Here is a 24,353-nt window from a genome sequence, read left to right as displayed (position 1 = left end):
GCGATGGACTGGCATCCCATCCAGGGGGGAGTAGAAATATTCCTAGTCGCTTCATGCTACATAAACCGGGATACCCTTGGGCCTGATGGGCCACTTGGCTCGTATGCAGACTTTAACTTAAACAAGTGCCTGGTGCACTATACGTGGTCATTCTAGTAGTGTGATAACTTATTCTTATGAAATTAATAACATTTCCCTAAACCACCTCCATATCTATAACGAGGATCAATATGTATATGTATGGGGTCAATGATTTGATTATTTAGGCAATCGACCCTTTTAACATGTTTATGCACAAACAGAGTAAAACATCATAAGTAAAACTTTGTTTTATATTTAAAGGTCTTGCGGAGTTTTTGTAGTTCATCATCCGAAATAGCAGATGGCATTCTTTACGAGGTTTCTTGAATGGATAGTGGGGAGCGGGCCTGTGGTGGAAGAAGAGATACCAGCTGTTCAGGTGAATCACACTCAAGGATTCTTATATTTCATACTGGTGTTAGCTTATTTGCATCACATCTAGTTCGTGACAAAATCCATGTCTTACCCAAACTTCAATCTATTTGTAATAACTGGGGTTATTTTTACGTTGCTCCGATAAAGGGAAGACCCACGTTTGGTAAAAAAGCTGATTGAAAACGCTTGTTATGATCCAGAAAAAACGGCATCGAAACACCTTAACACGAAAAATATACTCTGATAACTGGGAAATGGGCTTAGCTTTTAAATGATAGCTGAAAAATCAGTACAAATTTAACAAAAAGCTGAGATTCCAGAACCCCCGGCCCGTCCACACCCTGAAGGTAGAACTGTTAATGTTGGGCGCCATTTCAAGAATATCGACACTTGCAAACACTTGACACTCCTTTCCTCGGAAGGCCCGATATCTATATTCTGTTCTAATTATGGCCATGATTATATTTTAGAGGGACACTTGTTATCCCAATGGAAAAAAAAAATGGCTGCATCATATCTTACTATGCTAAAGGACAAGGCAGAGTTGACATTCCTGAAACCTTAAACCCGTGGCAAGTGCTGGATCTTCATTCGTTTAACGGGCCGTCTCGTGTGGAAATCGAGCAAGCTTTTGAGGGGAGAATGACCCAAAAAGTGCGCCAGAATCGTGCAATGGCAACTGTAGCCTACCATATGCTCACGTCACCAGGAAGCAGGTACGTGGAAAAATGTGGCTTGGACGAGTTTGCCATCACAAATTCTGACCACTTCGTGTTAGCAGCATGTGGGCATACAAGAGCGCTTGCTTCCGAGATCAGGTCTGGAAAAGATCTTCTAAAAGATAACGATGAACGCACTCGGACATTGCTATACATCGCAAGCAGGTCAGGTTTCTATGACATGTGCGAGTTACTCCTAGATGAAGGCGCATCTATCAATGCAGTCCAATCTACTGGTAGCACGCCCCTTCATGGTGCAGCATACTACCGTCATGCACTTGTTGTTGGGCTTTTACTCCAGCATGGTGCGAAAACAGACATACAAAACGAGGCTGGAAATACTGCCCTAGACGAAAGTGCTACGCCCGAGATACGGAGACTGATTCAAACCACATCGGCGGACAAAATTTTGTCTTCTACCGCAGAGCTCAGAGGTAAGTGCCTTGTAGACAGAGTGCGACTAATAAAGTACCAAGAGGAAGTCGTAGCTAAGGAACTCATACGTGATCAGAGCATCCTTGACGAAGGCACGCGAGCCCAGTGGGATGATATTTGCCGCTACTGGGACCTAGCATGGCATGGTACTCGACTTAGACATCTGGAGTCCATCATAAAGAAAGGCCTTCTCCCCGCTGGTTCAAATGGTATCATGCCAGAAGAGGGCCACTTCAAACTCAACAAAGCGTATCTTGGTATCGCTAGCTGGGCAGCAGCGATTTTCCTCTCCCCATGCATTTTTTACTCATCTCATGAAGCGTATTCGGAGCGAGTCATCTCCGAATCCCAGGAATGGTGCGTCCTCGTGAAAGCCTACTGCAAACCTGACAGCTACAAATCATATAGATCCACGGTTCTCAACTTCGAGTCGACATCTCCTGACCCTGAAATGCGTGTGCCTGTCGAAGACTTGCGCGTTTTGCGCGTCGAGTCTGCGCGCAACGTTGTCGTCTGTTCCCTGATATTCGTGCGGAGCAGCTTTCTTGAGGATAAACACATAAACTTGGAAGAGAAAATGAAAATCTTGGGCCAAGAAAAAAAATCGCCATCTCGGTGCAGTGTATCTTGAGACTCCGAGTACGAAACGATTGTAAAATGTTTTCTTTCGATTCTTATAATTGCATCGTTGGTGTACACTGGAAACGAAGTAGAAAATAGAACCCTACACATAAATAACTTATTCCTTCGGTATTTTAACCCCCCCCCCTACCCCCCTTCTTGGGGGCTATTATACCCTATAATGGTCTATACGGGGAGACTCCGCCCAAAAGGGGTAATTTTTCGGGCTCTAGGCAAATAAAAGTTTAGTGATTGAGTTAAGGTATATGAAAAGTTAGGAAAATCTGTCATTTAGTTATTTTAAAAGACCTTTAATTAAAATAATTATTTCGAAGACAAGCACCTTATGGCTGTATCATTTCATTTTTTAGGCTCTACATGAAAATAACAATTAAGAAGAACACTTCTTTTGGCGATTTATTTATAATAAGGGCCAGCTATGAAAGTGTATGAAAGGAGAACCGTTTTTCAATAAATCGTATACGAAAGGGGTACCTTTTCTGGCAAAATATTGTACAAAAGGATAAAAGGTTGAACCTCGGAGTGGGTCTCCCCGTAGAGAATTCCTCCTTCCCCCGGGATTTCCACTTTTGAATTGAATTTTAGTGCATTCTGCTTTTAGTGCTTAGTATGCAGTAGGCTATTGTGTAATGTGGAATGATATACAATTGGACCCCTCTAATTCGAACTCCAAACGTTTTCCCTTGGCCCTTCATTCATTTACTATCGGCTATTTCGACCTAATTTTCGCTTCCTCTGAGAGTTCGAAATTGTGGGGTTCAACTGTATATAACTGATTTCAAAGGACTACTGGCCTAAAACTACCAACAATTACATGGACATTTTTGCTTTTTCACTAGGCATATCGTAGGTCAACTCGGGTCACAACCTAACCACGGTCGAACGCAAAAATTCAATGCCACTCCTGGTTTTCCTGGCCTCGAGGTTTGTAAGGGTTGGAAGCGAAAATATGCAAATTACAAGCCGGTAAAGCAGGTGAACAACAATCTTAATTTCTCTATGTATATGCGGTTTACAAAGCTTAACTTTTTAGTGGCTGTCTTAATTATGATTAAATTTGGCTAAAATCTCCAGGAGATGGGAAATTACGTGGCAATTTTGGTGGGAACAACGGTATAAATTGCGCGCGCCTGATGCATTTGGCTGCCTTAAAACCCTAATCAGCCTCCGTAATTTTCGATGCCGTCGAAATTATTGGTGTTGCATGGTGAGGCAAAATCTTGTTGCTTTACTGTAAGTTGTGTTCCTGAAAGTGTGTTTAATTATCTTAAGTAGTTTCACAGCGATTTCAGTGTGGCTGACTAGGGCATTTACAGGGTCACAACAGTCTTGTCCCTAAAGTACGCTTTCTTGTTGTCAATATTATCGTGAGCCTGCCATAATTTCTCAAGTCTGATTACTTTTAGAACGTACACATAGTATCGGAAGAGACTTTATATCAGGTCTGGTCAGGTGCTGATCAAAGGAATAGCGTCGAGTTTTCGAAACGAGACTGAGGTCGCAAGCAAAAATATAGACTTACAGTTTAGCTGGCACACATTGAAAGGGTTGAGCGTTCTTAACACTTATATTAAGTTAAAAAATTATTTGCTAGTTACGTTTTTGCAATGTGCTAAGCAACTTTACCTTCGACAGTCAGAACGAAGCTGAATGCACGTAATATTTTAATTTTCTAGCTTTTTCTTCGTTCAAGGGAAAGAAATCAGACAATTGACAGTAGTATTGTCTCGCACTGCTTTTTAACATTTTTAGACCTAAATAGGAAATGAACTATACTCTGCATTTATCAATTCATTTCCCTGTTCTTTTTGATGTTATTCAGTGCATTTATGTAAGGAATAATACTTTGCATGTTTTGCCAACTTACGCTTAGCTTACATTGTTACAAATTAAAAATAAACTACAGCACTTGTGGCCAAAAAATTGTCAATGGAAATGTTAATTTTCTCTTGCCCAGGAAACTGAAAGCTCCGCCAAAGCAACTAAGTCACTCACACCAATACATTACTTAATTCCATGTTTAGTACAGGTAATGTAATAATGCAAATATGCGTAATGCCAAAGGTGTAAAAGTTTTAAGAGACGTCTCTGTAAAAACCAACCACTGATTTTACTTCGAAAATTCGATTTTTCTCATAAGCTGGGATTTCGAAGCCCTCACCTAGTCAATCACTAAAATGAGTTTTATCTGATTAAAAATTCTAATTGAACTTTTCTAGGATTAATTGAAGTTCGGTCCGCTCGACACAAGTTGAATGCCTGCCGAAACTGGAAAAATAGCACATATTGCCGGCGCTCTCAAAAACTTAATATTCGCTCAAAAGTCTCAATTCTTTTTTTCAATTATAGATATATCATAGCTGTTTGTTTAGCCGCGTTGTAATTACAATTCAATGTTGTTCCTTTAACGGTTAAAAGAAGATTTCCTACCCATTAAATCGAGTTTTGAGCCAAACACGAAAATAGCTCTACTTTGAAGGCACGTTTTAAAAATATGGCACCTGTTTGAAACTGCTGAACTACATGAATAAAGTATAAATGGCCGGCCTTAATTTAAAACAATATTAAAATTTGTCTGCCCACTAGGTTTTCAAAGCTAAGGACCGCTTAAAGTTCCGGAAATTTTGAAAATATTCCAGTGAGTAACTAACATACTCGCCTTCGTAAAGTGCTCCGATAAATTCACGTCGATCTCTTACCTGGCTTCAAGATGAAAGTTTTGGTCCTTTGTAGCGATCCTTGAAACCTAGGTAGCATTAAAACTGCCAGCTTTACCTTCCAGCGGTAGGTTTGTATACAGGGTACATTTATACGTTTCTCATCTGTGTGGAGCGTGACGGTCACATACTTCGATGTTCTTTGTATTACTGACCATTGTTTTCCTCGAAGCCGGTTTAATCATGTAGAGTCCTCTTGAAAGGTTTGTGGGAGCACTCTTTCGGACAACTCTCGGCACAAATACATGTATGAACAGTAAACGGTGATCTGGGGATCCAAGGAAGGATTGATAAATGCCACGGCCATTTTGTGTTTACAACAGGTGTTTCAGTTCCCAATCTTCCCGTGTCACATCATGATTCCAGTATGCTGGAGTAAGCTGTTTCCCAATTCTGGGGGGATTAGTAAAGTGTACGTAGTCTTAGTTACTCCATACACTGTACTACAAGAATTGGGACATAAAAGACCAGCAGTCTTTATGACAAGAAGGGAGCCTGGCTTTGGCACTGCAAAATCAGTACCCAGTGACAATGAATGCACTGGAGAATAGAATCTTTTAGAAATGCCCACCCTCTGGTGTGGTGAGTAATCATGAATAATCAGCAATGGTGGAGATGGACTTTGGCATGCATGGTGATAACGATGATGATGATGATGATAGCGATTACGACGACAATGATGATGTTAAAACACCCAATGGAAGAACATAGTTACTTTACTTTACTTAATCCTCTCTGTTCCCTGTGGGACATAAGGCAACAACAATTCCTCTCCATTTATCCCTATTTTGTATGATGTGTTGTGCCTCACCCCGAGTTACTTTTACCTCACTGAGCTCAGCCATGACAGTTTTGTGTCAGGTGGTGTTTTCTTTGCCAGGTGTTGTCCACTACAAGGCAACCTTGGCAATATGAACCTGATCCATTCTAGTTGCAAACATGATCCAGCCATTGGAATCATGTTACTTTGTAAACATAGATTATGACCAATAACTTTTGTCATTATTTCATTCTCTGTAACAGTGTCCTTCCGATGACCAGGCAAGCTTCGTAGGTAAAACAGAATCTTCTGTCACCAACATCAGTCAACAAAACACCAAAGATGAAGGACACCCTATTTCAACAAGCCACAAAAGAGGTCATGGTACAGAATCTGCAGCCAGCCAAACTACTTGTATGGAAGGAAACACCAAGAATGAAGAACAAGCTTCAAATGTAACAAGTTCAGAAGAATCTCATTCCCCATCTGGACTGCAGGAAGACAAAACAGGAGCACCTCATCCTTTTAACATCGAATCTAACTTTGAAAAGAAGGACTTGGTGGATCACGTAAAAGGAGTTATTTATGGAAACTGCATTGGAGATGCCATAGGACTGTTGACCGAGTTTATGAGTAAATCAGAAGCTGCCCATGTGAGTTGATGTAATTATTACTTATAGGCTCATTTGTGATATATTATTAAATGACAGAAAATTTATTATAAACATTGTGATTGGCTGAGATAAGGCCAATTTATCATTAATATTTTAATTTAATTTGCACTACAGTGCAATTTAATGTGCATCTGGCATAATATTAACTATATGATAAATGAGTAATCACATGGAATCTGAAGTACCGGTAAATAAAGATTTGTACCACTCATGATATTTGAAAATTCTCTAAACTGAGAACTTTCCAAATATAACTGGGAAATACTGTGGAGAAAGTAAGAGTCTTAAGTAAAGGTAGAGAATCCCATCCTGCCACTGCGTCAGCCAACGTGTCGGCCTGTGAGTTAGTCACACAATACTTACACATCACCAACACACTACCTAATGAATGCAATAACTGACCCTTAACCAATACATCAGCAGACACACTACCAATTCGTTGGCTGATACAGTGTCAATGCGACAGCTGGAAACAAGAACAACCTGATAGGAAAGGATGAAAATGTGAAATCTGAAACCACCAATTTCTATATTGTAAGACATAGTCAGAGCACAGTATACATGTACCTTGGCATTAAAATTATGCAGGGAACAATTTGGATCCTGGGCCAGGCAGGCAGGTGGTAACAAATTTCTGAATCATTTGTTTTAGATTTATGGTAAATCAGATGGTGTAAAAGAGAAATTGATGGACTTTGTGAAAAGAGAAAAGAAAGAGCCACATTTAGAATATGGCATGAAAAATTATGACTTTCATCGAAGCAGATGGGAGACTGGAGACTGGACTGATGATTCTGATCAGATGATTTTGATCTTACTTTCGCTGTTAGACAACGATGGCAAGGTTAGTCTGCATGTATTCACCAGCAGGGCTGACATTGAGAGTTTAAGTAGAAGGCGGATCAGAAATAGTACCTGTAGATGGGGGTGCATGATTATTGTAGAGACTATACCCCCCTTTTTTGGGACGCACAAGGGAAGATATGAACTAACTTTAATAAAAAGAGCTGGAAAGACCAGGTCAATGGTATTGGTCACCATGCATTTAAACATTAAACATGCAACTTCCAGCAAAAACTACTTTTAGTGACTGCATTTTCAGTAGAAGTTACAAATCTCCTTAATTAGAATCTTGTTACTTCTGACACTGAGTTTTTCCCTTGACTTGCAGGTGGAGCCTGTGGATTTTGCCAAAAAGATGAGGAACTGGAGCAGGAAAGGTTTTGCGGAACTTGGGGACATGGGTGGAATGGGTATTGGCCGCACCACATACAAAGTTCTGCACCATCCTAACTTCCTTACTAATCCACATCAGGTATAGAATCAGTGACTAACCCTAGAAAGCAGGGTCCCTGTGCAGATACTACAGATTGACAACTCTCTCAGTTGCAAAGGGGCTGTAGAGAGTGAAAATGGGTGCTTTCTTGCCTTTGAAAGGGAGCCTGTGGAGCAAGGCTCTGATCTAAGAAAAATTACGGGAAGCCCAAATGTTCCTGTCCATGAAATCCTGGGTCCCCAGACTTGTACGCTTAATGAAAAAAGTGAGTTTTCGGTCGCCCGAAGACAAAAGTTAGTCGCCTGTGGCACCCGGGCCCTTCTAGAGCACATCCCTGTGGAGTATGTGGATTCTTAATTTCTTGCTCTGTTCCAGGAAATATCCATATCCCTCCCATGTATGGCTTTTTGCTTTGAATCTCTCCCCCCCACTTTCCCACCAATCCCTGTGGAAAGTTTATATTTGGTCCTTACTTTCCTTAAAAAATTGGGCTTTTGAGAACCCCCTCCCACTTTGAATTTCCAATATCCCTCTTTGGGGTGGGTATGGATATTTTCTTGAACTGCTTATTATGTAAGTTAAAGGTTACAGCAAGTTCAAAGAGTGCTGAGAGAAACATACCGCAGATTAGAAAAGACTATTAATTTATTATAATTGTTTATGCATTACATAACCTCTTATAAGCAAACTCTTTGATTGAAAATGAATTTACTAGTAATTAATGGGTGCGATTTATTAAATCCAGGCAGCAGAGTATGTGTGGGAAGAATCTGGTCGCTTTGTTGCTCCAAACGGAGGTGTAATGCGAACTTCTATTCTTGGAATTCATGACTTTGGCAACATCGAGGAAGTAATAAAAAACACCAAAGCAGCATGCAAGGTCACACATGCTGACCCAAGATGCATAGCATCGTGTGTTGCCACGACAACAGCAGTTGCAATGATGTTACAGGGAAAATATTTCGAGAAGGAATCAAACTGTTTTGATGTTGAGGCAATCATACAGGAGGCATATGATTATGCCTGTGCCACACTTGAAACTGTTGAACAGGTGATGTCACATGGCAATGCAAAATATTGTGCTTATTAACTTAGTAGGAGGACATCATGCGGCAAAATATGGATGCATAGTTACATATATAGTCATGCCACTGTCATACTTGAAGCTGTTAAACAGGTGTTGTTACATGTACATGTATGCAAATTATTACAAGTACAGTTGGACCCAGCTAATTCGAACTGGGCTATTTCAAATTCCCCATTATTTCAAACTCAAAACAATTTTCCTTGGACTTGTCCTTCAGTCATTTACTATCGGTTGCTTAAAACTCCTGTTATTTCAAACTGTTTTTTGTTTCCCCTGAGTGTTTGAAATAACGGGATTCAACTGTACTTCAGCTGTATATTTTTAGTCCAGGGCCCCTTTGGATATCAGCCTCGTCGCTGAATGGGCCACCCTGGCTAAATAAAGTTTACCTTTACCTTACTCATTAACTGATTAGGAGGGCATCATGTGGGAAAAATATGTTGTCTAGACTACATGTAGCACGAGAATGGAGAAAAGATTGAATGGTCGATAAGATCATAAGGTAGACAATTTGAACGAAACATTTATGTGCCCAACAATACTGTAAGTAATTTAGCACATTGAGTGCGTGGTTTCGTTTGTCACCATTCATGTCGACGGTCACATTACATAGGCACGCTGGTCATTTGTGGACATTTTGTCAGTTAACTACACTGTACTATCATATAGACATCTTGCAGTTGTAAATTTTCTGGTCTCTGTATAACCTGTGAACAGGTTCCCGGCGAGGACGGAAAAAAATATTTGGCGAGCAAAACGTGCAGACGAGTGCGAAACTTTTTTTCGCACTCGCCGGGAGCCTGTTCGCAGGATAGTTTCTGTAATTTAAATTAGCAGTCCTCATTATTTGTTTCTCTCTCTCTCTCTTGCAAGAGGAATTAAAACAACACATGTTTGCCAAGTCATTAGATGATCTTGATCTGGATGAAGCTGGGAAAATAGGTTACACATATAAATGTTTAGGTGCAGGATTCTGGTCCCTGAGGCAAAATGACTTCCGAGCGGCCATAGAGGCCGTCGCATTTGAGGTGAGTACATGTCAAAGGCTAAAATAGCTTAAACGTCACTGCAAGAGCTAGCTCATGTTGTACTGGCTAAGGGAATGTCTCCGTTTTACTTAATCGTAACATTTGTACGCCGTGCGGACCTATTTCTTTTGTAGGCCGGGGACGCTGATACTAATGGCGCTGTGGCTGGAGCTTTGCTGGGCTGTAAACTGGGTGCCAGTAAATTACCTGACTCTTGGCTCAATGGACTAAAGCATAAAGACTGGTTAGATGGACATATTTACAAGTAAGCTGCCTGACCTAATTATTCAACCAATACGAAATATCAACGACCTTGTTTTCAAAGAGTGGAGGAGCAGTGGTCTCATGATTAGTGCGCTCCATCGAGTGGTCTGGGTTCGAGCCCTGGCCGGAGACATTGTGTTGTGTTCTTGGGCAAGACACTTTACTCTCACAGTACCTCTCCACCCAGGTGTATAAATGAGTACCGGCTAATTTAATGCTGGGGGTAACCCTGCAATAAACTGGTATCGAATCCAGGGCGGAGTAGAAATACTCCTAGTTACTTCATGTTACGGAAACCGGCATAAGCTCCGGCCTGATGAGTCTCTTGGCTCTTATACAGACTTTGCCCGTTCTCAAAGTAAAAACGAAAATATAGTCCGTGGTAATTGCTTCTTTTGCAGAGATTTGTGGTTAAGACTAATGAGCACAATCATTACCCATGAAAAAAAAAATGGCGCCACTTTTTCATCCAATCATAAGTAAAACCAAAGCCAATCGTGTCTCCCTCAAACACGTTTTCCCGCGCTTGGCGTCAGCTACACATACATGTATTTACTTCTAGTTTTGACTGGTCCACTTGATTGTCTGTGGCTTTTGTGATTGGCCAGAGTGATAACTTTGGTTTTAGTTTTACAACACCCAATTGAACTGAAACTGCTCTGTAAGTGCAAAGCCAGGGAAAGAATTCCATAGAAAGTATAAAGACTTCGAGTCCCCACGTGCCAAGAACACAACACTAGATGCAGAACAGTTCAAAGCAGCAAATTATTCGCAACTTAATATTTCATTTTTAGTCCACCTTCAAAACCTCCTACTTAATAAACGACTCTAACTTCAGTGGCTGCCCTATGGAATTTCTTTGTCACCCTTGTTTTTCCATACCTGAGGATTGCATTTCTCATTAAAGTGCCTTTTCTTTCCTCAGGTTTTTGGCTCTCCTTGGCCTAAATGAATGAAAGGAAGAAAAACGTATTAACTGGGAGCGTGTTGTGTAAAATTTTTGATGTATTGCTGTTCAGGCACATATTCCAAGAAAAGAAGTAAAAAAAAATTGGATATTAGTAGATTTTTAAAATATAGAGAAGCTGCAGGTAGATTTTCGTGTTAGAGGTGAATAATTTTTATGTTTTGACGATGAACTTTCGAGCAAGGAGATAATGGATATTTTTTTTCCTGGTTGCGAATAATTTTTAGATGGATATTACTTTAGTCAGTGTTACGAATAAGACCACAGAAGGAACAAATATCAATTGCAAAACTTTACTGTATATTTATAATACACTCAAACAACTACTTATTGAATGTTTGTTCTACAAAACGCTGCTAACCTTAAGGCAAAGGCAGTTCCTGTATTATGAGATGTACTGCGCTCAGCTTGCGTACGAGATGGAATAAATCAAACCATATAGTTAGAACGTAGCAAGAAAAAAGAGAGCAATTTAGGCTAATATATATAAAGATATGATGGACACTTCCCATAGAATCGTTCCATAAAGCCCCGTGTAAACTACGTTTAAGGAAGTTGAAAATACGGTTAGGCCAACCGTCCACACTGATCCGTCACGAAAAAAGAACTTTTCGAAAACGCTCTTCAAACCAGAGGAATTTGGAAACGCCGGCCTTGCGATTTGTTGCGGACGGAAAACATTTTGAAAACGAAGCTTTTCAAAAACGATGACGTCACGATGATCATGTGATTTTCCTGACCGAGTTTTCCTCAAACACAAATCCAAAATGACCAGTGATTGTTGCGTTTATAAATTTTTCCGGCGTAGTGTGGACGGAAAACATTTGATGCGTTTTCAGAGTGAAACCTCCGTCTTCAGTAAACATTCTCCGGCGTAGTATGGCTGGAAAACATTTGATGCGTTTTCAGATTGAAACTTTCGTTTTCAAATTTCTCCGGCGTAATGTGGGCGGGACCTAAGTTGCAACCCAAGTGCAACAAAAAATATAACTGTTAACATCAAACAAGACATTACTTAAGGTAAATTCCTAGTCCTTTGTTTAAGGTAGCCAAAGCCCGTCTTTTTGACAGATAAACTTTAAGGTAGTTTACATTAAAACTACTTACCCTGGATGGGAGCGTCCCTATTGGTACAAACAGTTACAAACAAACCGTTTGTGATATATTGAGTAAAGAAACAAAATTGTTTCTCTGATCTTTGGTTGATTGAAACTTCGGTTTCTGGGAAAAGTAGTAAAAGACCAGCTGAAGTTTACCTTATTCTCTTACTGAAAGTGGGACTAAGCTTGTCCAAGGCAATTTCTACCATGATACGCGACATCACGATAATAATTTTCTTATCTGTTCTTATTTTTTTTTTTTAAATTTATTTATTTTATCAACCTGTTTCCTTGGTTTTATCATGACAAAGTGACAGGAAATTAGATGAGGATTACTACACAAATAACTACACAAATAATTTTGTGATTGTCTTAAACTTAATTATTCTATAAATTCCACCAGAACCTTCTGATTCCGCACATGGAAACCTATTTTTACATGGATCACGCAAGAAACGTTTGCGTTACACGTTATCCAAATTTGGTAACTGAGTCACAAAAGTATGCAATTTCACAAAATTCACAAAAGTGTGTGATTTCTGAGAAAAAAAGACTCGCATTTGGATTGTTGTTTTGCGAGGAAACTCTTCAGGTCTGGTGGATGTATTTGTCAAGATTTTGACAAGAAAGCACGAGAAAGACTTACGACTTATTAGGCCAATAAAATACGATACTGTCTTCAGAAACTGATCTTCTTTGAAGTCTTTAAACTGTTCTTGCCACTAGATTGGTCTTCCGTCTGTTTTCATGATGGCTGCCTTCAACTCGCGCTTCGTACAAGCCACAATTGCAGAGGATACTCCTGTGTTAAAGCGTAGTCGGCCAAGAACCTTACACACTGCTATCTGTGCTTTTATAAACGTTTCTGGGCCTGTTTCTTAGCTCATCCTCCAGGAGCTTGCTATTTCTCGCATTTTCTTGCTTAACAGCTTGAAATAACTAAGTTTGATTTCAGTGGTAGCATCAAAACTTGAATCTTTGATTCTCTAAACCGCTGATGTATCACAGGATTATAATGCTGCTTAGATTGATTTTCGTGCGTAATTCAATAAAAAAAAAAAAAAAAAAAAAAAAAAATCCACAACCACCCAACGATGTTTTTCGCACAACAACACTGGTCTAACACTACGATGTCGATGCAAACCATGACAACGTTTTTCTTAGAAATCAATTTTCCGTACTTTTGTGATTCAGTCTGCAAATTTAGATACGCTGTAACGCAAGTCATCCTTGCGTGATCAGCTATATGAAAATAAGTTCCCATGTGTGGAATTTAATAAAAAGTTTAAGACAATCACAAAATTACTTTCATCGCTTTGCTTGTTTTAATTTTTTGTCGTAAAATGTCGAGTCGATCCAGATCAGTTTTGTCCAGCGTGCTATAAATTGACCTAAATACCATTAAATATGCAAATACTCGTGCTTTAATTACCTCTGAGTATCATTATCAGTGACATCGTCTAGTCGCAGCAGAATTACACTGGTTTAAATAATTGAAAGGGCTAGTCCCTGGGAGTTTTCCCTCCAAATTATAATTTCCACTCTCTGCATGAACTGTTCGTGGGACAAGTCCCTGCGACTAAACGAAAACCAAACAGATTTTGCTATTTCCCTGAGCAGTAAGTCCTCTCATGTAGACAGACACTGCAAGGGACAGCTTTCTCTCCACTAACCTCTTCAAGGAGTCATCACATGCTCTAGTCCTAGCGACTCGACCAATCGTGTTTTCATTTCCGGTGTGTTTTCATTCGTGTTTTCATTTCCGGTTTGCAGCCGATAAATACAAGGGACTGCGTACGACAATAAACGTCCTGGAAGATGTTCCGGTTTTTCTTACCATAACAATAACATTCTCGATCGTACCCAGAGGCCGCGCTCCTTTTGGTCAGCACCAAGCATCCTGGTCTCGGAGGTCCCCGATTTACGGACTTCCTGTCACTCTGCGCATACTCAGAGTCAAGTCTAACAAATCGAATTAGCTAACAAAACGAAACGAATTCTCTGCGCGTGCTCAGAAAATCGGGTCCAATCATTCTTGGTGCTGACCAAAAGGAGCGCGACCGTTTTTGATATATTAAAATTCAGCTTGGCAGTGAAGCTTAGAGGACACAAACAAAGGAAATTGAATGACCATGTTTATTCATTTCTTTTGTTTGTGTCCTCTAGGCGTCACTATCAAGCTGAATTTTGATATATCGAAAGTGGCGTATTTCAGACATTTTGCTGTTCGTGTATTTCCGAACGAGGGGATTGATTTGGAAACGTAAGTAGAGCTGGCCTGCTATATAACCATAATATTCCGTTTCCTCTTGCTGTCCTCGAGCAGAAACAGGAAGAGGTAGAAAAGTAAGTAGGAAGCGATGAAAAGAAGCCGCGAGAAGAGCGACAAAAAAATTGTCTCGCTCATTTCAATGTCAATTCACAATGAAGGAAAGAAGAAAACGTCTGGATCCAGGACAACATTGAGGCTTATCTTAGTTCTGTTGTTTCAACTATATAGCAACAGAGAGTTTTCTCTTTTATGTCTTTTATGTCTTAAATCGTTTCTGTTCAGATCAGTTCAGCTATAGAAACAAACTTTTACTGCGAATTTACTGTGAAACTAACTGCAAATTGTATCATAAACGACTCCATTTTATGATGAGGTGAGCTCGAGCAGTATACCCATTTGGAATGTCTCGTTATCACTTTCAAATTCGAAACCTACTGGCTGCTCCACACCTGCAAGGCAACCCACCAAGCACGATTTCGCCGTTTCCCTTGCACTTGAATATTCAGTGCTCGCTTCGATCGAGTCAAACACTAATACGGTGAAAAAGCTGTTCTGGATCGAAGTCTTTCCACAAAAAGTTAAAACAAGCAAAGCAACGCTAATAATTTTGTGATCGTCGTCAACTTTATTTAATTTTATATTCAGCTCACATGGAAAGTTACTTTTGTTTAGATCTCTCAAGGAAGACTTCCGTCATCATGAGCGTATCCAAGATGCAAAATCACGTGATTTCTGAGAAAAAGAGTCACATTTGAAGTGTTGTTCTGCGAAGAACATCGTTACGTGTTTGTGTAATTATTGCAAATTATTTGGCCACTGAAATACGATTCTGCCGTCAGACATTGATCTTCTTTGAAGTATTTTTAAAAACTGTTCTTGCCGCTACCATCGGACTTCCATCTGTTTTGAAAATGGCAGTCTGTAGCTCGCACTTCGTACATCCCGCAATTGCACAAAATGCTACTGTGTTACGCTGCTATTTGTGCTTCTCAGAAAGTTACCGAACCTGTTTCTGGGCTCTTCTACCAGGAGGTTGCTATTTTCTCACATTTTCAACAGCTTGAAATAACTTTGTTTGGTTTGCCTTGCGGCCCTTCGGTGGTAAAAATCACAATTTAAATCTTTGATTCTCTAAACCGCTTATGTAGTGCTGTTCAGATGGATTATATTGCACTTTCCTCATGCTGAAATATTCACACCCAGGGGACCCTAAATCGGTCATTTTAGCACACGCTACCATAAGGAAATCAACGAAGCAGCCATGGCAGCCAATATTGGTTAAACACTTACAGTAAAAACCGCGTATAAGAACCTAGAATTTTCCAGATCAGGCATGCAGACCAGGTTCTTATATTTTAGGGTAGTTTTTCACAATTCAGGCTGATTAGGTTCTTAATAGGTTCCAATTTCTCAGAGGAACACCAATACATTTCTATATTTCATTTCATAAGATATTTAAATTTTGAATTGTTTGTATTGCACTACAGCCTTATGGAAAACATATTTCTAGTGAAAATCCAAAAAAAAAAAAGAAATCAAAGGAAACCAATACGTTATAACTTTTTGTCAGACGTTTGTCACACAATTAATTCCAGAATTTAGACCATCAAAATTGGAGTGAATTTTTTTGAATAAAAACCTATTTTTCTTTGTCAGGCTGAACAGGTTCTTATATTTTTCGGTATTTGAAAGCAAAATTTCAGCCTGTAGGTTCTTAAATCACTAGGTTCTTATCTGATGCTGGTTTTTACTGTACTTGCTTTCCCTGTTGCTATGCTTTGCCTTTGGAACTCTTTAACACAAAATCACACATCAGTCATAGTGGCCAAGAAACTTTCCTCTCACAAAGCATTTATTCGAGCTCCAATTTCGAGACTTTCGAGGCTTGCTCGAACAAAAACATTTTGCCATATGACATGATATGATTTGCCGAAAATCACCAATACGTATCACTAATCCCTTATTAAAAGTTGCTTGACGTGGCAACCAGTCACATTAGATCACCAGCAGGCAGTGTTACCAGGCTTATAACCACGAAGCTGGTTGGGAAGTTTAAATTACACTGAGGGTAAAATATGCTCCAAGAAAGACCAAATATACCTCGTTTTTTTCTTTTTTTGAAGTTTCTATTGTAAGTTTAAAATTATAATCTGCATATATTTATAAACCGTGAGTTGACAATACAACTGTAATTGAAAAATGATGGTTAACGTTGTCCCTTTGCAGAAAACTTGCTTGTAAACAAATATTTAACGGAATATACGTATGAGACTTCATTAGCCCTGACAAGTTGTGATCTGATAGTTAAACATTTGTGACGTTGCTTTTGTTAAAGACGTTCTATTTAAAAAACTATTTTTGTTTCTTTAACAAAAAAAACTATGGTAAGGTTAACACCCCATTAATAAAAGCCAAACCTCATAGTTACTCTGAAACAAGGATATTACTAGTACCGGACTAGAAATTCTAGGGAATTGAAAAGTGGTTCTGAAATGTGGTAATATAATGGCTTTTTAACACTTTAAGGATGTATCAAATTCAGTTTTCTACCTTAACAATAAATGCTACACTGCAAAACAATGTCGGTTTACTGGGGACAGTCCTGAACTGGTTCAAAATGTATTTGTCTAATAGAGGTCAGCAGATATCCATCAGTGGAACACTCTCTAGATGCTTCAACCTGGATTACCGGGCACCTCAAGGCTCTTGTTTCGGACCAATACTACTTATTATTTCAGTTGTTCGATGTTATAGAAAAACACCTACCACATGTACATTGCTTTACTGACGGAACTCAGCTTTATTTAAGCTTCTGAGCCACGTCAAGATGTCGGAGTGAGTAAAATGGAAAGGTGTATTGCACATATTCGAAGGTGGATGATTAATCATAGACTCCTACTTAATGATGACAAAACCAAGGTGTTATTAATAGGAACACGGTATCAGCTAAATAAGTTAGATTGCAACATTTGTTTACGCATTGGTGATAGTGAAATTACTCTGTCACTGCTGTGCTTGAAAATTAGGAGTCTAGTTTGATGAAAAAATGTCCAGACATATCAGCAAGGTGTGCAGGAGTACATTCTTTAATTTACAAAATATTCGAAAAATTGCGAAATAACTATCTGAGGATAGTCTGTGTACAATTGTCCATGCCTTTATTACCTCTTGACTCAGCTATGGACTTTCCAATGTGCAAATGTCTAAGCTACAGCTTGTCCAAAATACAGCTATTACACTTATTCTGTCGAAGACAACCTATTGCTCTGGACAGAAACTTGGAGGAGACTGTCTCTCAGTGCCGCTGAGCTTTTGTCACTAGCATTACTGGGATGGTGGGAGGCGCAGTGGCCTCACGGTACGGTTAGTGTACTCGTCTCTGGATCGAGCGGTCAGGGTTCGAGTCCTGGCCGGGGACTTTTTGGGCAAGGCACGTTACTCTCGCAGTGCCTCCTTCCACCCAGGTGTATAAATTGGTGCCAGTGAACTTAATAGAAAGGGGAGATGCTTATACTACTACGGAAATAAAGGAATCCCACTTTTTGTTATGTTGTACAAGTTTACCATTTCGTTTGGCAATCAACAATTCTATGTTAAGAGTGGCTTTTAATTTAGCCCTAAAAACTTCGAAATATTTTTGCAGTATAGAGCTTACACCTATAGATATAAAACTTTGCACGTAAAAGAATGTGGTTAATTACTATAAAGTCTTTATCAATATCAAATTTACCAAACAAAACGTCTTTGAGTGAAAAATCTACTAATTCGCTTTTATGGATGGCCAGCCATGATAACACCTCTTTCCAAAAGACCTCAGTGGTCTTACAGAAAAACAATAAATGCTCGAGGGACTCTTCTTTAATTTTACAGATGAAAGGTACATAATGGTGAATCTACAGTCTTGAATTTAAAAGGGGTATTTGTAAAAAATAATACGGTTAAGCAATTTATATTGAGTACTCTCAACTTTGTGTCAAAAGTAACATTGAAGGCTAATGAGTCGATTTCTTTCCAATCCAGGGGGAAGTAGAAATACTCCTGGTCGCTTCATGCTACTGAAACCGGGATAAGCTCCGGCCTGATGAGTCTCTTAGCTCGTATGCAGACTTTACCCTTTACCAATCGATAGACAGGTTAGGGTACTAATATCTTTTACATGGAATTTAGCTTGAGCGGTCCAAGGAATTTCTTTACGGGAACGGAACTCTCTGTAAAGTGTTTTGGAGGAGATGCTTGAAAGATCAAACATCTCGCCCCTTATTGGCACTTGAAACGAATTTTCAATGAAAAGATGCGATTCAACGTGAACACATTTCCCTTGACGGTGGAACAGCAATCATTCAGTATGGCGCTAACCACTCTCATTAAAAGTAAGTATTGACGTGGAGTTTTGTATTGAGGAATTTTTTCACTTCCTAGAAATATATTATCTGTGGAAACCAAATCTCTGACTTTACTTATCCCGCACGTATTGTGAAAGAAGGCATGGTATAACAATTTACCATCACTCAGAATGTATTTATTATTCCACACAAGTTGATTCATTATATCTTCATAAGAACACACTTCCTTCCCTTTGAGAGTGGACCACATATCCAGGCAGTATTTATAAAACCCAGGCATAGCTATGGTAAATTTCGACAATCCTGAAAATGGCACTGCAAAATTAACTTTCCTCCTACTTTTTCCAAATAATAACTCAAGAAAATTTTCCAAGGACCAGCATAATCTTCAATGTTCTTCTTCAAACACATAGTTCTTTGTGCTAGAATAACAAATTCTAAGTCAAGCATCTTTAACCCTCCATACAGCAATGTCATGAATCAAAGCAAACCGTTTTATCTTATCCTTTCCTTTCCAAATGAAATTAAAAAATTCTTTGTTGGCTACGTATATGAGATCATTAGAAACGTGAATAAGGGAAGCTGTAGACATAAATTTGGAATGGCAAATGATTTGACAATTTGTATTTTCCCAATAGGAGTGAGCCTTCTTCATTTCCACATAGTTAATGTTTTGGTCTGGGGGCCTTTGTCCACTTTGAAAAAACACAAAAATAACAATTTGAGGTCATCTATTGTCCTACAAAATGGAGCAATACCATTGGTTGCTATGCGAAGCAAAGAATTGTGATTGGTTCAGGGAAATCACCCCACTGTCAAACTTGAATCGAGCATCGCGTGTCGTGGAATAGAAACTTACAGCGAAAGCAGAGTTCAGCTTTGAAATTAGTTCTACAAATCTTACACAGAATGCTAGGATGGTCAAGTCCATTTTTAACTTGTGAATTGCGACAGCAAGTTAACACGGCCAAGTTACAAGTTATTGGTGGTGTGAAGATTATGCGAATGATATGCAAATGAGGGGTCGGTACTCATCTGTTAAGTTTTTGTGCTATTTCTTCCTTGCTTGATCTATATGAAATTATATAATAACCCAAGTTATTGTCGCATTTTGATTGGTTCTCGCCTATGATCTATTAGAGGACAGACGCACGATTGAAGTCATCATTTCAAAGCTTTTCCCTCTGTATTTAAAATGGCGGAAAATTTTGAAAATTTAGATACTATTTTACGTGACTGGGAAAGATAAGGTCCAAAAACGTCTTGCCAAGGCATTGAAAAGGTGCGAGAGGCTGGAAGAAGAAAGAAAAAGCCGTTTGTTTTCCAGAAAATGACTCAGAAAAAATACTCGAGCAGTCACAGTCGGTAGTCAAGCGAGACTAAACCAAACACAAAATTGGACTTGAAATTAGTTTAGGTAAGAAGCCATTGCTTTGTCTCGAATTTAACAAAACCGGTAAGCAAAATGTTTATGTCATTAATTTATTTAAAAAATTCAACTTTTCTTAGTCTCAAAATGATTGTTGACACAGTTTGATTGCAGGAATTAAACATCAAAACATCATCAGTTTAAATAAACACATAAGCTTAAGTTTAACCTTGTTTTCCGACGCAAATTAATGTTCCAGTCCGTTCCAGGGCACAGAGGCGAGAAAAGTAGAGCTCACTACAGCTCACAGCCAACTGTATCCCAGCTATAAGGTGTCTCCGACAATATATCAAACTGATTTGAGAATTAACAACCACAGAGGACATAAATTTCCACCGTCACTAACACTCGTTTCATGCAAAACTCGAATCGAATGGCCTCCAGTGTTGACCGTAACCGCAAGTTTTCCAATCGCATTTTATCAACTCCTGCAATATTCTAGACAACATCCAAACTTTTCGGCTCACAGGGCTGCTCTGATGACAAAAAGTGACTTGACATTTCAGCATTTTCTTTAAGACTTGTAGATTTCGCAGTTCAATTCTGCTTTCGCTGTAAGTTTTCAATCTTGGACTCAAGTTTGACAGTGGCGTGATTTTCCTGGACCAACCACAATTCTTTGCCACGCATGGCAACCAATGAGATTGCCTCATTTTGCATAGACAATGGATTACGTCAAATGGCTTTTTCTCCTGTTCGCCAAAGTGGGCAAAGGCTGGCTTTCGAGTTATGTTGAAAGATTTTAAAATAAAAAAGCTCTTTCTGTTGTTTCTTTATTATATAAAACAAACAGATTCCATATTGCCGTGCGTCTGTTCAGTAATAGATCACAGAAGACGTCAAAATGTGGCAAGAACATCAGTGACACACTCGGCTATCGCCTTATGTGCCACTTATTTGTTCTTACCACATTTTGACGTCATCTGTGATCTATTACTGAACAGACGCACGCAACAGGGAATCTATGTGTTAATTATAAACTTTCCATGTGTGGAATTTAATGAGGGTTAAGACAATCACAAAATTTTATTATGTGCATCACTTTGCTTCTCTTAAATTTTTGCTGTAAAACGTCGATCCACAAAAGTTTTGTCCGACGTATTATAGTAACATGAACAAGAAAAGTTACATATTCACACTAAATAACGAGAGTACTCGTTAAATTTTCAGCAGTTTAGTGCCCTATTGTAGATTAAATAGAGGACATGTCGGCTTCTGTGTATTGTGCAACCCTCAATCTGTTTAAGAGCTAAATAGCTATTTGATCATCTTTAAATTTGAACCAGCTCTATCATCTCTATCATCACACAATTAAAATCCAGAATTTAGACCATCAAAATTGGAGTGCTTTTTTTGGAAGGCGCGGTGGCCTCATGGTTAGTGCGCTCGTCTTCGGATCGAGCGGTCCGGGTTCGAGCCCTGGCCGGGGACATTGTGTTGTGTTCCTGGGCAAGACACTTTACTCTCACAGTGCCTCTCTCCACCCAGGTGTATAAATGGGTACCGGCGAATTTAACGCTGGGGGTAACCCTGCGATGGACTAGCATCTCATCCAGGGGGGAGTAGAAATACTCTTAGTCACTTCATGCTACAGAAACCGGGATAAGCTCCGGCCTGATGGGCCACTTGGCTCGCATGCAGACTTTACTATCATCGTGAACTTATTAAAAAAATGTTTTTGCTTGCTAGGCCGAGCTTGCTGAGATAAATCGCCCACAGCAATAACGTCTCTACCAGCAAATATTTTTACGTCCGCGAACCTCCAGCAATTTCGTCCAGTCGTTGATGGATTTCTAATAACTTGAAATCATTCATTTTTTTTTTTGATCAACTGTTAAGAACTTTTAGAAAGTTCACTCGAAAACTGAGCCTCGGCGAAGTGTTTTTTTTATGTGTTACTAGAGGTAAATTAAATGTAGAGAAGGCCTAGGGAGGCGTGGTGGCCTCGTGGTTAGTGCGCTCGTCTCCAGGCCGAGCGATCCGGGTTCGAGCCCTGGCTGGGGACATTGTGTTGTGTTCTTGGGCAAGACACTTTACTCTCACAGTGCCTCTCTCCGCCCTGGTGTATAAATAGGTACCGGCGAACGTAATGCTGGGGGTAACCCTAAGATGGACTAGCATCCCATCCAGGGCGGAGTAGAAATATTCCTGGTCGCTTCATGCTACGGAAACCGGCATAAGCTTCGGCCTGATGGGCCACTTGGCTTTTATACAGACCGTGGTAATTGCTTCTTTTGCAGAGATTTGTGGTTAAGACTGATGAACAGAATCATTACCCATAAAAAAAAAACTGGCACCACTTTTTCATCCAATCAGAAGTAAAACCAAAGCCAATCGTGACTCCCTCACACACGTTTTCTCGCGCTTGGCGTCAGTTAAATATATTGACTTCGAGCTTTGATTGGTTCACTTGATTGTCTGCGTCCCGTTTGCGATTGCCCAGAGTGATAACTTTGGTTTTGGTTTTACAATACCCAATTGAACTGAAACTGCTCTGTAAGTGCAAAGCTAGGGGAAGAATTCCATAGAAAATAGTAAGACTTCGAGTCCCTACATGCCAAGAACACAACGCTATATATAGAACAGTTCAAAGCAGCAAATTATTCTTAACTTAATATTTAGACCTCCTACCTCATAACCGACTCTAACTTCAGTGGCTGCCCTATGGAATTTCTTTGGCACCCTTGTTTTTCCATACCGGAGGATTACATTTCTCACAAAAATGCCTTTTCTTTCCTCAGGTTCTTGGCTCTCCTTGGCCCAAATGAATGAAAGGAAGAAAAACTTGTTAACTGCGAGCGTGTTGTGTAAAATTTTAAATGTGTTGCTATTCATATGTTCCGAGAAAAGAAGTAACAAAAAATTGGATATTAGTAGATTTTTAAAATATAGAGAAGCTGCATGTAGATTTTCGTGTTAGAGCTAAATATTTTTATGGTTTGACAATGAATTTTCGAGCAAGGAGATAATGGATATTTTTTTTCCTGGTTGCGAGTAATTTTTAGATGGATATTACTTTAGTCAATGTTACGAATAAGACCACAGAAGGAACAAATATCAATTGCAAAACTTTACTGTATATTTATAATACACTCAAACAACTACTTATTACATGTTTGTTCTACAAAACGCTGCTAAGCTTAAGGCAATAGCAGTTCCTGTATTATGAGATGTACTGCGCTCAGCTTGCGTACGAAACGGAATAAATCGAACCTTATAGTTAGAACGTAGCAAAAAAAATAGAGCAATTTAGGCTAATATATATATATATATATATATATATATATATATATATATATATATATATATATATATATGATGTGCACTTCCCATAGAATCGTTCCATAAGGCCCCGTGTAAACTACGCTTAAGGAAGTTGAAAAGACGGTTAGGCCAACCGTCCACACTAGTCCGTCACGAAAATGGAGCTTTTCGAAAACGCTCTTCAATCCAGAAGAATTTGGAAACGCCGGCCTTGAGATTTGGTGTGGACGAAAAACATTTTGAAAACAAAGCTTTTTGAAAACGAAAACATCACGATAATCATATGATTTCCCTGACCGAGGTTTCCTCAAACACAAACACAAAATGACCGGTGATTGTTGCGTTTTCAAATTTCTCCGACGTAGTGTGGACGGAAAACATTTGATGCGTTTTCAGAGTGAAACTTCCGTCTTCAGTAAAAATCCTCCGGCTTAGTATGGCTGGAAAACATTTGATGCGTTTTCAGAGTGAAACTTTCGTTTTCAAATTTCTCCGGCGTCATGTGGACGGGACCTAAGTTGCAAGCCAAGTGCAGCAACAAAAAAATGCAACTGGTAACATCAAACAAGACATTACTTAAGGTAAATTCCTAGTCCTTTGTTTAAGGTAGCCAAAGCCCGTCTTTTTGACAGATAAACTTTAAAGTAGTTTACATTAAAACGTCCCTATTGGTACAAACACTTACGAACAAACCGTTTGTGATATATTGAGTAAAGAAACAAAATTGTTTCCCTGATCTTTGGTTGATTGAAACTTCGGTTTCTGGGAAAAGTAGAAAAAGAACAGCTGAAGTTTACCTTATTCTCTTACTGAAAGTGGGACTAAGCTTGTCCAAGGCTACTTCTGCTATGATCCGCAACATCATGATGATAATTTTCTTATCCGTTTTTGATTTGTTTAATTTATTTATTTTATGAACC

General features: G+C 39.3%; 2 protein-coding genes and 1 long non-coding RNA gene across 3 annotated transcripts; all 3 read left to right on the top strand.

Moving 5' to 3' along the window:
• The first annotated feature begins 857 nt into the window (after positions 1-857).
• LOC149096574 (uncharacterized) lies at positions 858-2,241 on the top strand. Its single transcript, XM_089280919.1, has one exon. It carries the CDS (start codon positions 946-948, stop codon positions 2,239-2,241), a length of 1,296 nt encoding a protein of 431 aa, XP_089137045.1. The 5' UTR covers positions 858-945.
• A 3,334-nt stretch (positions 2,242-5,575) lies between these two features.
• LOC149096573 (uncharacterized) lies at positions 5,576-13,202 on the top strand. The gene is made up of 8 exons (XM_089280918.1): positions 5,576-5,653; positions 5,993-6,382; positions 7,056-7,247; positions 7,575-7,718; positions 8,425-8,730; positions 9,636-9,794; positions 9,929-10,059; positions 10,984-13,202. The coding sequence occupies exons 1-8, from the start codon at positions 5,576-5,578 to the stop codon at positions 11,012-11,014; spliced, it is 1,431 nt and encodes a 476-aa protein (XP_089137044.1). The 3' UTR covers positions 11,015-13,202.
• A 3,715-nt stretch (positions 13,203-16,917) lies between these two features.
• LOC149096572 (uncharacterized) lies at positions 16,918-23,332 on the top strand. The gene is made up of 2 exons (XR_016204651.1): positions 16,918-18,767; positions 22,911-23,332. It is a non-coding gene; the product is annotated as an uncharacterized LOC149096572 (long non-coding RNA).
• The last annotated feature ends 1,021 nt before the right edge of the window (positions 23,333-24,353 follow it).

The sequence above is a fragment of the Orbicella faveolata genome, unplaced genomic scaffold (genome assembly GCF_042242905.1).
Source record: "Orbicella faveolata isolate gen_17 unplaced genomic scaffold, um_ofav_v1 contig_48, whole genome shotgun sequence".
NCBI classification, from domain to species: Eukaryota; Metazoa; Cnidaria; class Anthozoa; order Scleractinia; family Merulinidae; genus Orbicella; species Orbicella faveolata.
Note: the sequence above shows the minus strand (reverse complement) of the source record. Positions and strands in the feature narration are given on the sequence as shown.

What these genes read in the sequence shown, in the direction of transcription:
- LOC149096573 (XM_089280918.1), top strand. Translation starts at nt 5,576, where the DNA reads ATGGTGGAGATGGACTTTGGCATGCATGGTGATAACGATGATGATGAT. An exon ending in ATTACGACGACAATGATGAT is followed by an intron (nt 5,654 to 5,992) that starts GTTAAAACACCC and finishes TCTCTGTAACAG; the next exon opens with TGTCCTTCCGATGACCAGGC. An exon ending in TAGAGGCCGTCGCATTTGAG is followed by an intron (nt 9,795 to 9,928) that starts GTGAGTACATGT and finishes TTTCTTTTGTAG; the next exon opens with GCCGGGGACGCTGATACTAA.
- LOC149096574 (XM_089280919.1), top strand. Translation starts at nt 946, where the DNA reads ATGGAAAAAAAAAATGGCTGCATCATATCTTACTATGCTAAAGGACAA.